The following is a 16,054-nucleotide window of genomic DNA, read 5'->3' as shown; positions in this document are numbered from 1 at the left end:
TTACCTTCAATTTTTCTCATTTTTCTCCGGAAAATAGATTTCCTTTAAAACCTCATTATAAGGAGTATTTTTCATGCTGAATGCAAATCTAGGGTTGTGATATAGTTTCTTCGTCTTTCTGACCTTGAATTACGCTGTTAAATGATGATATTTTTCAAATATTTTCTGATCATTTGCATTGCATTTACATGGTGTCTATCGGTAACTGAGAGCATTAGGATATATTTTCCATGATCATTTTAAGTATAGAAGTGGTTGAATGTGCTAAGTTACGATTTTGAAACAAAAAGTTTTTTGAGCCGAAAAATATCCTGAACTATTACCTTCAATTTTTCTCATTTTTCTCCGGAAAATAGATTTCCTTTAAAACCTCATTGTAAGGAGTATTTTTCATGCTGAATACAAATCTAGGGTTGTGTTATAGTTTCTTCGTCTTTCTGACCTTGAATTACGCTGTTAAATGATGATATTTTTCAAATATTTTCTGATCATTTGCATTGCATTTGCATGGTGTCTATCGGTAACTGAGAGCATTAGGATATATTTTCCATGATTACTTTAAGTATAGAAGTGGTTGAATGTGCTAAGTTACGATTTTGAAACAAAAAGTTTTTTGAGCCGAAAAATATCCTGAACTATTACCTTCAATTTTTCTCATTTTTCTCCGGAAAATAGATTTCCTTTAAAACCTCATTATAAGGAGTATTTTTCATGCTGAATGCAAATCTAGGGTTGTGATATAGTTTCTTCGTCTTTCTGACCTTGAATTACGCTGTTAAATGATGATATTTTTCAAATATTTTCTGATCATTTGCATTGCATTTGCATGGTGTCTATCGGTAACTGAGAGCATTAGGATATATTTTCCATGATCATTTTAAGTTTAGAAGTGGTTGAATGTGCTGAGTTACGATTTTGAAACAAAAAGTTTTTTGAGCCGAAAAATATCCTGAACTATTAACTTCAATTTTTCTCATTTTTCTCCGGAAAATAGATTTCCTTTAAAACCTCATTATAAGGAGTATTTTTCATGCTGAATACAAATCTAGGGTTGTGATATAGTTTCTTCGTCTTTCTGACCTTGAATTACGCTGTTAAATGATGATATTTTTCAAATATTTTCTGATCATTTGCATTGCATTTACATGGTGTCTATCGGTAACTGAGAGCATTAGGATATATTTTCCATGATCATTTTAAGTATAGAAGTGGTTGAATGTGCTAAGTTACGATTTTGAAACAAAAAGTTTTTTGAGCCGAAAAATATCCTGAACTATTACCTTCAATTTTTCTCATTTTTCTCCGGAAAATAGATTTCCTTTAAAACCTCATTATAAGGAGTATTTTTCATGCTGAATAAAAATCCAGGGTTGAGATATAGTTTCTTCGTCTTTCTGACCTTGAATTACGCCGTTAAATGATGATATTTTTCAAATATTTTCTGATCATTTGCATTGCATTTGCATGATGTCTATCGGTAACTGAGAGCATTAGGATATATTTTCCATGATCATTTTAAGTTTAGAAGTGGTTGAATGTGATAAGTTACGATTTTGAAACAAAAAGTTTTTTGAGCCGAAAAATATCCTGAACCTTCAATTTTTATCATTTTTCTCCGGAAAATAGATTTCCTTTAAAACTTCAATATAATGAGTATTTTTCATGCTGAATACAAATCTAGGATTGTGATATAGTTTCTTCGTCTTTCTGACTTTGAATTACGCTGTTAAATGATGATATTTTTCAAATATTTTCTGATCATTTGCATTGTGATATAGTTTCTTCGTCTTTCTGACTTTGAATTACGCTGTTAAATGATGATATTTTTCAAATACTTTCTGATCATGTGCATTGCATTTGCATGGTGTCTATTGGTAACTGAGAGCATTAGTATATATTTTCCATGATCATTTTAAGTATAGAAGTGGTTGAATGTGCTAAGTTACGATTTTGAAACAAAAAGTTTTTTGAGCCGAAAAATATCCTGAACTATTACCTTCAATTTTTCTCATTTTTCTCCGGAAAATAGATTTCCTTTAAAACCTCATTATAAGGAGTATTTTTCATGCTGAATGCAAATCTAGGGTTGTGATATAGTTTCTTCGTCTTTCTGACCTTGAATTACGCTGTTAAATGATGATATTTTTCAAATATTTTCTGATCATTTGCATTGCATTTACATGGTGTCTATCGGTAACTGAGAGCATTAGGATATATTTTCCATGATCATTTTAAGTATAGAAGTGGTTGAATGTGCTAAGTTACGATTTTGAAACAAAAAGTTTTTTGAGCCGAAAAATATCCTGAACTATTACCTTCAATTTTTCTCATTTTTCTCCGGAAAATAGATTTCCTTTAAAACCTCATTATAAGGAGTATTTTTCATGCTGAATACAAATCTAGGGTTGTGATATAGTTTCTTCGTCTTTCTGACCTTGAATTACGCTGTTAAATGATGATATTTTTCAAATATTTTCTGATCATTTGCATTGCATTTGCATGGTGTCTATCGGTAACTGAGAGCATTAGGATATATTTTCCATGATCATTTTAAGTATAGAAGTGGTTGAATGTGCTAAGTTACGATTTTGAAACAAAAAGTTTTTTGAGCCGAAAAATATCCTGAACTATTACCTTCAATTTTTCTCATTTTTCTCCGGAAAATAGATTTCCTTTAAAACCTCATTATAAGGAGTATTTTTCATGCTGAATGCAAATCTAGGGTTGTGATATAGTTTCTTCGTCTTTCTGACCTTGAATTACGCTGTTAAATGATGATATTTTTCAAATATTTTCTGATCATTTGCATTGCATTTGCATGGTGTCTATCGGTAACTGAGAGCATTAGGATATATTTTCCATGATCATTTTAAGTATAGAAGTGGTTGAATGTGCTAAGTTACGATTTTGAAACAAAAAGTTTTTTGAGCCGAAAAATATCCTGAACTATTACCTTCAATTTTTCTCATTTTTCTCCGGAAAATAGATTTCCTTTAAAACCTCATTATAAGGAGTATTTTTCATGCTGAATGCAAATCTAGGGTTGTGATATAGTTTCTTCGTCTTTCTGACCTTGAATTACGCTGTTAAATGATGATATTTTTCAAATATTTTCTGATCATTTGCATTGCATTTACATGGTGTCTATCGGTAACTGAGAGCATTAGGATATATTTTCCATGATCATTTTAAGTATAGAAGTGGTTGAATGTGCTAAGTTACGATTTTGAAACAAAAAGTTTTTTGAGCCGAAAAATATCCTGAACTATTACCTTCAATTTTTCTCATTTTTCTCCGGAAAATAGATTTCCTTTAAAACCTCATTATAAGGAGTATTTTTCATGCTGAATGCAAATCTAGGGTTGTGATATAGTTTCTTCGTCTTTCTGACTTTGAATTACGCTGTTAAATGATGATATTTTTCAAATATTTTCTGATCCTTTGCATTGCATTTGCATGGTGTCTATCGGTAACTGAGAGCATTAGGATATATTTTCCATGATCACTTTAAGTATAGAAGTGGTTGAATGTGCTAAGTTACGATTTTGAAACAAAAAGTTTTTTGAGCCGAAAAATATCCTGAACTATTACCTTCAATTTTTCTCATTTTTCTCCGGAAAATAGATTTCCTTTAAAACCTCATTATAAGGAGTATTTTTCATGCTGAATACAAATCCAGGGTTGAGATATAGTTTCTTCGTCTTTCTGACCTTGAATTACGCTGTTAAATGATGATATTTTTCAAATATTTTCTGATCATTTGCATTGCATTTCCATGGTGTCTATCGGTAACTGAGAGCATTAGGATATATTTTCCATGATCATTTTAAGTATAGAAGTGGTTGAATGTGCTAAGTTACGATTTTGAAACAAAAAGTTTTTTGAGCCGAAAAATATCCTGAACTATTACCTTCAATTTTTATCATTTTTCTCCGGAAAATAGATTTCCTTTAAAACTTCAATGTAATGAGTATTTTTCATGCTGAATACAAATCTAGGATTGTGATATAGTTTCTTCGTCTTTCTGACTTTGAATTACGCTGTTAAACGATATTTTTCAAATATTTTCTGATCATTTGCATTGTGATATAGTTTCTTCGTCTTTCTGACTTTGAATTACGCTGTTAAATGATGGTATTTTTCAAATATTTTTTGATCATTTGCATTGCATTTGCATGGTGTCTATCGGTAACTGAGAGCATTAGGATATATTTTCCATGATCACTTTAAGTATAGAAGTGGTTGAATGCGCTAAGTTACGATTTTGAAACAAAAAGTTTTTTGAGCCAAAAAATATCCTGAACTATTACCTTCAATTTTTCTCATTTTTCTCCGGAAAATAGATTTCCTTTAAAACCTCATTATAAGGAGTATTTTTCATGCTGAATGCAAATCTAGGGCTGTGATATAATGTCTTCGTCTTTCTGACCTTGAATTACGCAGTTAAATGATGATATTTTTCAAATATTTTCTGATCATTTGCATTGCATTTACATGGTGTCTATCGGTAACTGAGAGCATTAGGATATATTTTCCATGATCATTTTAAGTATAGAAGTGGTTGAATGTGCTAAGTTACGATTTTGAAACAAAAAGTTTTTTGAGCCGAAAAATATCCTGAACTATTACCTTCAATTTTTCTCATTTTTCTCCGGAAAATAGATTTCCTTTAAAACCTCATTATAAGTAGTATTTTTCATGCTGAATGCAAATCTAGGGTTGTGATATAGTTTCTTCGTCTTTCTGACTTTGAATTACGCTGTTAAATGATGATATTTTTCAAATATTTTCTGATCCTTTGCATTGCATTTACATGGTGTCTATCGGTAACTGAGAGCATTAGGATATATTTTCCATGATCATTTTAAGTATAGAAGTGGTTGAATGTGCTAAGTTACGATTCTGAAACAAAAAGTTTTTTGAGCCGAAAAATATTGTGCAGGAAATGAGATGTTTGAGGACAATATTCATCATATATGAAAATTCTGAATTCAAGCACAATGATAAAAGAATACTATCAAGACAAGAAATAAGGGATATGATAGATAAAACTTTCATTATGGGAGACAAAATGCTCACAGTGAAAGTATTAAATGTGTTCAAATGAAGTAAAATTTAATACTCCTATTTCAAACAGTCACTAGCCAAACAAGCACAAACAACCAGGTAAAGAGAGAATTCAGGTACATTTCAGAAGCAAAATTGTGGGAATGGAAAATATAAAATTACATGACAGGATGGGAAAACTCAAACTCTACAGCTAAAAATGAAAAGAAAGAGACATGGTGGCATTAAGAATAATGTCCTAGGTGTAAAAGCATCTCAGCAAAGAATAAACAGAATTATCTAAGTCTGCTGTAGTCAATTGGGAGGTAAGTTTGAATGGAGAAAAACTGGAGGAAGTAAAGTGTTTTAGATATCTGGGAGTGGATCTGGCAGCGGATGGAACCATGGAAGAGGAAGTGGATCATAGAGTGGGGGAGGGGCGAAAATCCTGGGAGCCTTGAAGAATGTGTGGAAGTCGAGAACATTATCTCGGAAAGCAAAAATGGGTATGTTTGAAGGAATAGTGGTTCCAACAATGATATATGGTTGCGAGGCATGGGCTATAGATAGAGTTGTGCGGAGGAGGGTGGATGTGCAGGAAATGAGATGTTTGAGGACAATATGTGGTGTGAGGTGGTTTGATCAAGTAAGTAATAATAGGGTAAGAGAGATGTGTGGTAATAAAAAGAGTGTGGTTGAGAGAGCAGAAGAGGGTGTTTTGAAATGGTTTGGTCACATGGAGAGAATGAGTGACAAAAGATTGACAAAGAGGACATATGTGTCAGAGGTGGAGGGAACGAGAAGTGGGAGACCAAATTGGAGGTGGAAAGATGGAGTGAAAAAGATTTTGAGTGATCGGGGCCTGAACATGCAGGAGGGTGAAAGGCGTGCAAGGAATAGAGTGAATTGGAACAATGTGGTATACCGGGGTCGACGTGCTGTCAATGGATTGAACCAGGGCATGTGAAGCATCTGGGGTAAACCATGGAAAGTTGTGTGGGGCCTGGATGTGGAAAGGGAGCTGTGGTTTCGGTGCACTATTACATGACAGTTAGAGACCAAGTGTGAATGAATGTGGCCTTTGTTGTCTTTTCCTAGTGCTACCTCGCGCACATTTGGGGGGAAGGGGGTTGTTATTTCATGTGTGGCAGGGTGGCGATGGGAATGAATAAAGGCAGACAGTATGAATTATGTACATGTGTATATATGTATATATCTGTGTGTGTAAATATATGTATAAGGTGAGATGTATAGGTATGTATATTTGCGTGTGTGGACGTGTATGTATATACATGTGTATGTGGGTGGGTTGGGCCATTCTTTCATCTGTTTCCTTGCGCTACCTCGCTAATGCGGGATACAGGGCAAAGCAAAATAAAAAATAAAGAGAATACAACACCTAAGGAAAACAAGACTAACAAGACTAAATGACATTGATTTTCTGACAAATCAAACTTGAGAACAATGACTGAGAGAATTTTACATTGGAACAAGATTTTTTTTTCTTAAAGGGTAATATCCTATCAACAAACATGACAGTATACTATGAGAAAAATAGATAAATAAATATTGGGCTAATACCAAACAAAAAGAAAGATAGCAAAAAAATGGAAGATACCAAGAGATAGAAAACAGTGGATTAACAGAAAAGAAAGTTAACAGATAAGCAAAAGTCAAAGAGCTTGATGAAAAAATAAAAAGCACTAATGGGGAAATTAACAGTTATAGAAAACATGGATCAGAACCCAAAATTACAATTCACATACATACACAAAATCTTTAAAAATCTGAGATCAGACCCTTTAAAATGGGAGAAGAGTATCCACGGAAGGGTGGGAATAAAAAATAAAAAGGTAAACAACAGAGGGCTAGTAAAAGGCATCCAACATATATGGGATCCAAGAAAATTCTGTGCCTCCAGAGTGATCCATACCTAGAGCAAATCAGAGGCTCAGACTGACTGATCTACATCAACAGAGAAAATTTCTTATTCTCTCCCATTTTTCTAAACAGATTTTTTATTTTCATACTGAACTGCCTCTCCTACCTTGGCAAGGTGGCATAGAATAATGAAAGATCATAGATTCTAAAACAGGGGAGTTCTTACTTCTGTACTCCGTGGTCCACTCAACTCATTGACAACCTTAACACTGTCCTTTGAGCCATATTGCTGCTTCTCTCGAGACTGCTTCCGACTTGCCTTTTTTTTGGCTGATGGTACAGCATTGGTGACAGCACTCTTAACTTTGGAACTGCCCAATTCTTCAGATTCTTGTGCCAGAAGGACTGACATGCGCATCTAAAAATATAAGAAAATCATACACAAAATAAGAATATATACATACATATCTTTTTCTTTCTTTCATACTATTCGCCATTTCCCGCGTCAGCGAGGTAGCGTTAAGAACAGAGGACTGGGCCTCTGAGGAAACATCCTCATCCAGCCCCCTTCTCTGTTCCTTCCTTTGAGGGAAAAAAAAAAAAAAAAAATTATATATATATATATATATATATATATATATATATATATGGAAGCGGAAGTGGATCATAGGGTGGGGGAGGGGGCGAAAAATTCTGGGAGCCTTGAAGAATGTGTGGAAGTTGGGTATGTTTGAAGGAATAGTGGTTCCAACAATGTATGGTTGCGAGGCGTGGGCTATGGATAGAGATGTGCGCAGGAGGATGGATGTGCTGGAAATGAGATGTTTGAGGACAATGTGTGGTGTGAGGTGGTTTGATCGAGTAAGTAACGTAAGGGTAAGAGAGATGTGTGGAAATAAAAAGAGCGTGGTTGAGAGAGCAGAAGAGGGTGTTTTGAAATGGTTTGGGCACATGGAGAGAATGAGTGAGGAAAGATTGACCAAGAGGATATATGTGTCGGAGGTGGAGGGAACGAGGAGAAGAGGGAGACCAAATTGGAGGTGGAAAGATGGAGTGAAAAAGATTTTGTGTGATCGGGGCCTGAACATGCAGGAGGGTGAAAGGAGGGCAAGGAATGGAGTGAATTGGAGCGATGTGGTATACCGGGGTTGACGTGCTGTCAGTGGATTGAATCAAGGCATGTGAAGCGTGTGGGGTAAACCATGGAAAGCTGTGTAGGTATGTATTTTGCGTGTGTGGATGTATGTATATACATGTGTATGGGGGTGGGTTGGGCCATTTCTTTCGTCTGTTTCCTTGCGCTACCTCGCAAACGTGGGAGACAGCGACAAAGCAAAAAGAAAAAAAAAAATGTGTGTGTGGATGTAACCAAGATGTGAAAAAAGGAGATATAGGTAGTATGTTTGAGGAAAGGAACCTGGATGTTTTGGCTCTGAGTGAAACGAAGCTCAAGGGTGAAGGGGAAGAGTGGTTTGGGAATGTCTTGGGAGTAAAGTCAGGGGTTAGTGAGAGGACAAGAGCAAGGGAAGGAGTAGCAGTACTCCTGAAACAGGAGTTGTGGGAGTATGTGATAGAATGTAAGAAAGTAAATTCTCGATTAATATGGGTAAAACTGAAAGTTGATGGAGAGAGATGGGTGATTATTGGTGCATATGCACCTGGGCATGAGAAGAAAGATCATGAGAGGCAAGTGTTTTGGGAGCAGCTGAATGAGTGTGTTAGTGGTTTTGATGCACGAGACCGGGTTATAGTGATGGGTGATTTGAATGCAAAAGTGAGTAATGTGGCAGTTAAGGGAATAATAGGTATACATGGGGTGTTCAGTGTTGTAAATGGAAATGGTGAAGAGCTTGTAGATTTATGTGCTGAAAAAGGACTGATGATTGGGAATACCTGGTTTAAAAAGCGAGATATACATAAGTATACTTATGTAAGTAGGAGAGATGGCCAGAGAGCGTTATTGGATTACGTGTTAATTGACAGACGCACGAAAGAGAGACTTTTGGATGTTAATGTGCAGAGAGGTGCAACTGGAGGGATGTCTGATCATTATCTTGTGGAGGCTAAGGTGAAGATTTGTATGGGTTTTCAGAAAAGAAGAGTGAATGTTGGGGTGAAGAGGGTGGTGAGAGTAAGTGAGCTTAGGAAGGAGACTTGTGTGAGGAAGTACCAGGAGAGACTGAGTACAGAATGGAAAAAGGTGAGAACAATGGAAGAAAGGGGAGTGGGGGAGGAATGGGATGTATTTAGGGAATCAGTGATGGATTGCGCAAAAGATGCTTGTGGCATGAGAAGAGTGGGAGATGGGTTGATTAGAAAGGGTAGTGAGTGGTGGGATGAAGAACTAAGAGTATTAGTGAAAGAGAAAAGAGAGGCATTTGGACAATTTTTGCAGGGAAAAAATGCAATTGAGTGGGAGATGTATAAAAGAAAGAGACAGGAGGTCAAGAGAAAGGTGCAAGAGGTGAAAAAAAGGGCAAATGAGAGTTGGGGTGAGAGAGTATCATTAAATTTTAGGGAGAATAAAAAGATGTTTTGGAAGGAGATAAATAAAGTGCGTAAGACAAGGGAGCAAATGGGAACTTCAGTGAAGGGCACTAATGGGGAGGTGATAAGTAGTGGTGATGTGAGAAGGAGATGGAGTGAGTATTTTGAAGGTTTGTTGAATGTGTTTCATGATAGAGAGGCAGATATAGGGTGTTTTGGTCGAGGTGGTGTGCAAAGTGAGAGGGTTAGGGAAAATGATTTGGTAAACAGAGAAGAGGTAGTAAAACCTTTGCAGAAAATGAAAGCCGGCAAGGCAGCAGGTTTGGATGGTATTGCAGTGGAATTTATTAAAAAAGGGGGTGACTGTATTATTGACTGGTTGGTAAGGTTATTTAATGTATGTATTACTCATGGTGAGGTGCCTAAGGATTGGCGGAATGCGTGCATAGTGCCATTGTACAAAGGCAAAGGGGATAAGAGTGAGTGCTCAAATTACAGAGGTATAAGTTTGTTGAGTATTCCTGGTAAATTATATGGGAGGGTATTGATTGAGAGGGTGAAGGCATGTACAGAGCATCAGATTGGGGAAGAGCAGTGTGGTTTCAGAAGTGATAGAGGATGTGTGGATCAGGTGTTTGCTTTGAAGAATGTATGTGAGAAATACTTAGAAAAGCAAATGGATTTGTATGTAGCATTTATGGATCTGGAGAAGGCACATGATAGAGTTGATAGAGATGCTCTGTGGAAGGTATTAAAAATATATGGTGTGGGAGGCAAGTTGTTAGAAGCAGTGAAAAGTTTTTATCGAGGATGTAAGGCATGTGTACGTGTAGGAAGAGAGGAAAGTGATTGGTTCTCAGTGAATGTAGGTTTGCGGCAGGGGTGTGTGATGTCTCCATGGTTGTTTAATTTGTTTATGGATGGGGTTGTTAGGGAGGTGAATGCAAGAGTTTTGGAAAGAGGGGCAAGTATGAAGTCTGTTGGGGATGAGAGAGCTTGGGAAGTGAGTCAGTTGTTGTTCGCTGATGATACAGCGCTGGTGGCTGATTCATGTGAGAAACTGCAGAAGCTGGTGACTGAGTTTGGTAAAGTGTGTGAAAGAAGAAAGTTAAGAGTAAATGTGAATAAGAGCAAGGTTATTAGGTACAGTAGGGTTGAGGGTCAAGTCAATTGGGAGGTAAGTTTGAATGGAGAAAAACTGGAGGAAGTAAAGTGTTTTAGATATCTGGGAGTGGATCTGGCAGCGGATGGAACCATGGAAGCGGAAGTGGATCATACGGTGGGGGAGGGGGCGAAAATCCTGGGAGCCTTGAAGAATGTGTGGAAGTCGAGAACATTATCTCAGAAAGCAAAAACGGGTATGTTTGAAGGAATAGTGGTTCCAACAATGTTGTATGGTTGCGAGGCATGGGCTATGGATAGAGTTGTGCGCAGGAGGATGGATGTGCTGGAAATGAGATGTTTGAGGACATTGTGTGGTATGAGGTGGTTTGATCGAGTAAGTAACGTAAGGGTAAGAGAGATGTGTGGAAATAAAAAAAGCGTGGTTGAGAGAGCAGAAGAGGGTGTTTTGAAATGGTTTGGGCACATGGAGAGAATGAGTGAGGAAAGATTGACCAAGAGGATATATGTGTCGAAGGTGGAGGGAACGAGGAGAAGTGGGAGACCAAATTGGAGGTGGAAAGATGGAGTGAAAAAGATTTTGTGTGATCGGGGCCTGAACATGCAGGAGGGTGAAGGGAGGGCAAGGAATAGATTGAATTGGATCGATGTGGTATACCGGGGTTGACGTGCTGTCAGTGGATTGAATCAGGGCATGTGAAGCGTCTGGGGTAAAACATGGAAAGCTGCGTAGGTATGTATATTTGAGTGTGTGGACGTATGTATATACATGTGTATGGGGGTGGGTTGGGCCATTTCTTTCGTCTGTTTCCTTGCGCTACCTCGCAAACGCGGGAGACAGCGACAAAGCAAAAAAAAAAAATATATATATATATATATATATTATCCCTGGGGATAGGGGAGAAAGAATACTTCCCACGTATTCCCTGCGTGTCGTAGAAGGCGACTAAAAGGGGAGGGAGCAGGGAGCTGGAAATCCTCCCCTCTCTATTGTTTTTTTTTTTATTTTTTCCAAAAGAAGGAACAAAGAAGGGGGCAGGTGAGGATATTCCCCCAAAGGCCCAGTCCTCTGTTCTTAACGCTACCTCACTAACGCGGGAAATGGCGAATAGTTTAAAAAAAAAATATCCAAAATATATATATATATATATATATATATATACATATATATATATATATATATATATTTTCTTTTATACTATTCACCACTTCCCGCGATAGCGAGGTAGCGCCTAGAACAGATGACTGGGCCTCTGAGGGAACATCCTCACCCGGCCCCCCTCTCTGTTCCCTCCCTTGGAAAAATTAAAAAAAAACGAGAGGGGAGGATTTCCAGCCCCCCACTATCTTCCCTTTTAGTCGCCTTCTACGACATGCAGGGAATACGTGGGAAGTATTCTTTCTCCCCTATATATATATTATTTATTTTATTTATTTTATTTTGCTTTGTCGCTGTCTCCCGCATTTGCGAGGCAGCGCAAGGAAACAGAAGAAAGAAATGGCCCAACCCACCCCCATACACATGCATATACACACACGTCCACACACGCAAACATACACACCCATACATCTCAATGTACACACATATATACACACACAGACACATACATATATACCCATGCACACAATTCACACTCCCTGCCTTTATTTATTCCCATTGCCACCTCGCCACACATGGAATACCATCCCCCTCCCCCCTCATGTGTGCGAGGTAGCGCTAGGAAAAGATAACAAAGGCCCCATTCGTTCACACTCAGTCTCCAGCTGTCATGCAATAATGCCCGAAACCACAGCTCCCTTTCCACATCCAGGCCCCACACAGCTTTCCATGGTTTATCCCAGACGCTTCACATGCCCTGATTCAATCCACTGACAGCACGTCAACCCCGGTATACCACATCGATCCAATTCACTCTATTCCTTGCCCTCCTTTCACCCTCCTGCATGTTCAGGCCCCGATCACTCAAAATCTTTTTCACTCCATCTTTCCACCTCCAATTGGGTCTCCCACTTCTCCTCGTTCCCTCCACCTCCGACACATATATTCTCTTGGTCAATCTTTCCTCACTCATTCTCTCCATGTGCCCGACCCATTTCAAAACACCCTCTTCTGCTCTCTCAACCACGCTCTTTTTATTTCCACACATCTCTCTTACCCTTACATTACTTACTCGATCAAACCACCTCACACCACACATTGTCCTCAAACATCTCATTTCCAGCACATCCATCCTCCTGCGCACAACTCTATCCATAGCCCACGCCTCGCAACCATACAACATTGTTGGAACCGCTATTCCTTCAAACATACCCATTTTTGCTTTCTGAGATAATGTTCTCGACTTCCACACATTCTTCAAGGCTCCCAGAATTTTCGCCCCCTCCCCCACCCTATGATCCACTTCCGCTTCCATGGTTCCATCCGCTGCCAGATCCACTCATAGATATCTAAAACACTTCACTTCCTCCAGTTTTTCTCCATTCAAACTCACCTCCCAATTGACTTGACCCTCAACCCTACTGTACCTAATAACCTTGCTCTTATTCACATTTACTCTTAACTTTCTCCTTTCACACACTTTACCAAACTCAGTCACCAGCTTCTGCAGTTTCTCACATGAATCAGCCACCAGTGCTGTATCATCAGCGAACAACAACTGACTCACTTCCCAAGCTCTCTCATCCCCAACAGACTTCATACTTGCCCCTCTTTCCAAAACTCTTGCATTCACCTCCCTAACAACCCCATCCATAAACAAATTAAACAACCATGGAGACATCACACACCCCTGCCGCAAACCTACATTCACTGAGAACCAATCACTTTCCTCTCTTCCTACACGTACACATGCCTTACATCCTCGATAAAAACTTTTCACTGCTTCTAACAACTTGCCTCCCACACCATATATTCTTAATACCTTCCACAGAGCATCTCTATCAACTCTATCATAAGCCTTCTCCAGATCCATAAATGCTACATACAAATCCATTTGCTTTTCTAAGTATTTCTCACATACATTCTTCAAAGCAAACACCTGATCCACACATCCTCTACCACTTCTGAAACCACACTGCTCTTCCCCAATCTGATGCTCTGTACATGCCTTCACCCTCTCAATCAATATCCTCCCATATAATTTACCAGGAATACTCAACAAACTTATACCTCTGTAATTTGAGCACTCACTCTTATCCCCTTTGCCTTTGTACAATGGCACTATGCACGCATTCCGCCAATCCTCAGGCACCTCACCATGAGTCATACATACATTAAATAACCTTACCAACCAGTCAACAATACAGTCACCCCCTTTTTTAATAAATTCCACTGCAATACCATCCAAACCTGCTGCCTTGCCGGCTTTCATCTTCCGCAAAGCTTTTACTACCTCTTCTCTGTTTACCAAATCATTTTCCCTAACCCTCTCACTTTGCACACCACCTCGACCAAAACACCCTATATCTGCCACTCTATCATCAAACACATTCAACAAACCTTCAAAATACTCACTCCATCTCCTTCTCACATCACCACTACTTGTTATCACCTCCCCATTTGCGCCCTTCACTGAAGTTCCCATTTGCTCCCTTGTCTTACGCACTTTATTTACCTCCTTCCAGAACATCTTTTTAATCTCCCTAAAATTTAATGATACTCTCTCACCCCAACTCTCATTTGCCCTTTTTTTCACCTCTTGCACCTTTCTCTTGACCTCCTGTCTCTTTCTTTTATACATCTCCCACTCAATTGCATTTTTTCCCTGCAAAAATCGTCCAAATGCCTCTCTCTTCTCTTTCACTAATACTCTTACTTCTTCATCCCACCACTCACTACCCTTTCTAATCAACCCACCTCCAACTCTTATCATGCCACGAGCATCTTTTGCGCAATCCATCACTGATTCCCTAAATACATCCCATTCCTCCCCCACTCCCCTTACTTCCATTGTTCTCACCTTTTTCCATTCTGTACTCAGTCTCTCCTGGTACTTCCTCACACAAGTCTCCTTCCCAAGCTCACTTACTCTCACCACCCTCTTCACCCCAACATTCACTCTTCTTTTCTGAAAACCCATACAAATCTTCACCTTAGCCTCCACAAGATAATGATCAGACATCCCTCCAGTTGCACCTCTCAGCACATTAACATCCAAAAGTCTCTCTTTCACGCGCCTGTCAATTAACACGTAATCCAATAACGCTCTCTGGCCATTTCTCCTACTTACATAAGTATACTTATGTATATCTCGCTTTTTAAACCAGGTATTCCCAATCATCAGCGCATAAATCTACAAGCTCTTCACCATTTCCATTTACAACACTGAACACCCCATGTATACCAATTATTCCCTCAACTGCCACATTACTCACCTTTGCATTCAAATCACCCATCACTATAACCCGGTCTCGTGCATCAAAACCACTAACTCACTTATTCAGCTGCTCCCAAAACACTTGCCTCTCATGATCTTTCTTCTCATGCCCAGGTGCATATGCACCAATAATCACCCATCTCTCTCCATCAACTTTCAGTTTTACCCATATTTATCGAGAATTTACTTTCTTACATTCTATCACATACTCCCACAACTCCTGTTTCAGGAGTATTGCTACTCCTTCCCTTGCTCTTGTCTTCTCACTAACCCCTGACTTTACTCCCAAGACATTCCCAAACCACTCTTCCCCTTTACCCTTGAGCTTCGTTTCACTCAGAGCCAAAACATCCAGGTTCCTTTCCTCAAACATACTACCTATATATATTTTTGCTTTGTCGCTGTCTCCCGCGTTTGCAAGGTAGCGCAAGGAAACAGACGAAAGAAATGGCCCAACCCACCCCCATACACATGTATATACATACGTCCACACACGCAAATATACATACCTACACAGCTTTCCATGGTTTACCCCAGACGCTTCACATGCCCTGATTCAATCCACTGACAGCACGTCAACCCCAGCATACCACATCGATCCAATTCACTCTGTTCCTTGCCCTCCTTTCACCCTCCTGCATGTTCAGGCCCTGATCACACAAAATCTTTTTCACTCCATCTTTCCACCTCCAATTTGGTCTCCCACTTCTCCTCGTTCCCTCCACCTCCGACACATGTATCCTCTTGATCAATCTTTCCTCACTCATTCTCTCCATGTGCCCAAACCATTTCAAAACACCCTCTTCTGCTCTCTCAACCACGCTCTTTTTATTTCCACACATCTCTCTTACCCTTACGTTACTTACTCGATCAAACCACCTCACACCACACATTGTCCTCAAACATCTCATTTCCAGCACATCCATCCTCCTGCGCACAACTCTATCCATAGCCCACGCCTCGCAACCATACAACATTGTTGGAACCACTATCCCTTCAAACATACCCATTTTTGCTTTCCGAGATAATGTTCTCGACTTCCACACATTCTTCAAGGCTCCCAGGATTTTCGCCCCCTCCCCCACCCTATGATCCACTTCCGCTTCCATGGTTCCATCCGCTGCCAAATCCACTCCCAGATA

At 39.0% G+C, this 16,054-nt stretch overlaps 1 protein-coding gene across 7 annotated transcripts in view; it reads right to left on the bottom strand.

Annotated features, from left to right (window-relative positions):
- Positions 1 to 16,054, bottom strand: part of Mrgn1 (Mahogunin ring finger 1) — a 168,853-nt gene that overhangs the window by 50,558 nt on the left and 102,241 nt on the right. For 6 of the 7 annotated variants that reach the window (XR_011713022.1, XR_011713021.1, XM_071663851.1 and 3 more), the window contains one exon: positions 7,154 to 7,345. Coding sequence is in view for 5 of the 7 variants with exons in the window: in XM_071663851.1 (XP_071519952.1) it covers positions 7,154 to 7,345 (192 nt within the window). In the remaining 2 variants the exon portion in view is untranslated. The remainder of the gene's footprint in view (positions 1 to 7,153; positions 7,346 to 16,054) is intronic. The other variant, XM_071663861.1, reaches the window with a different exon arrangement.

The sequence above is a fragment of the Panulirus ornatus genome, chromosome 1, assembly GCF_036320965.1.
Source record: "Panulirus ornatus isolate Po-2019 chromosome 1, ASM3632096v1, whole genome shotgun sequence".
NCBI classification, from domain to species: domain Eukaryota; kingdom Metazoa; phylum Arthropoda; class Malacostraca; order Decapoda; family Palinuridae; genus Panulirus; species Panulirus ornatus.
Note: the sequence above shows the minus strand (reverse complement) of the source record. Positions and strands in the feature narration are given on the sequence as shown.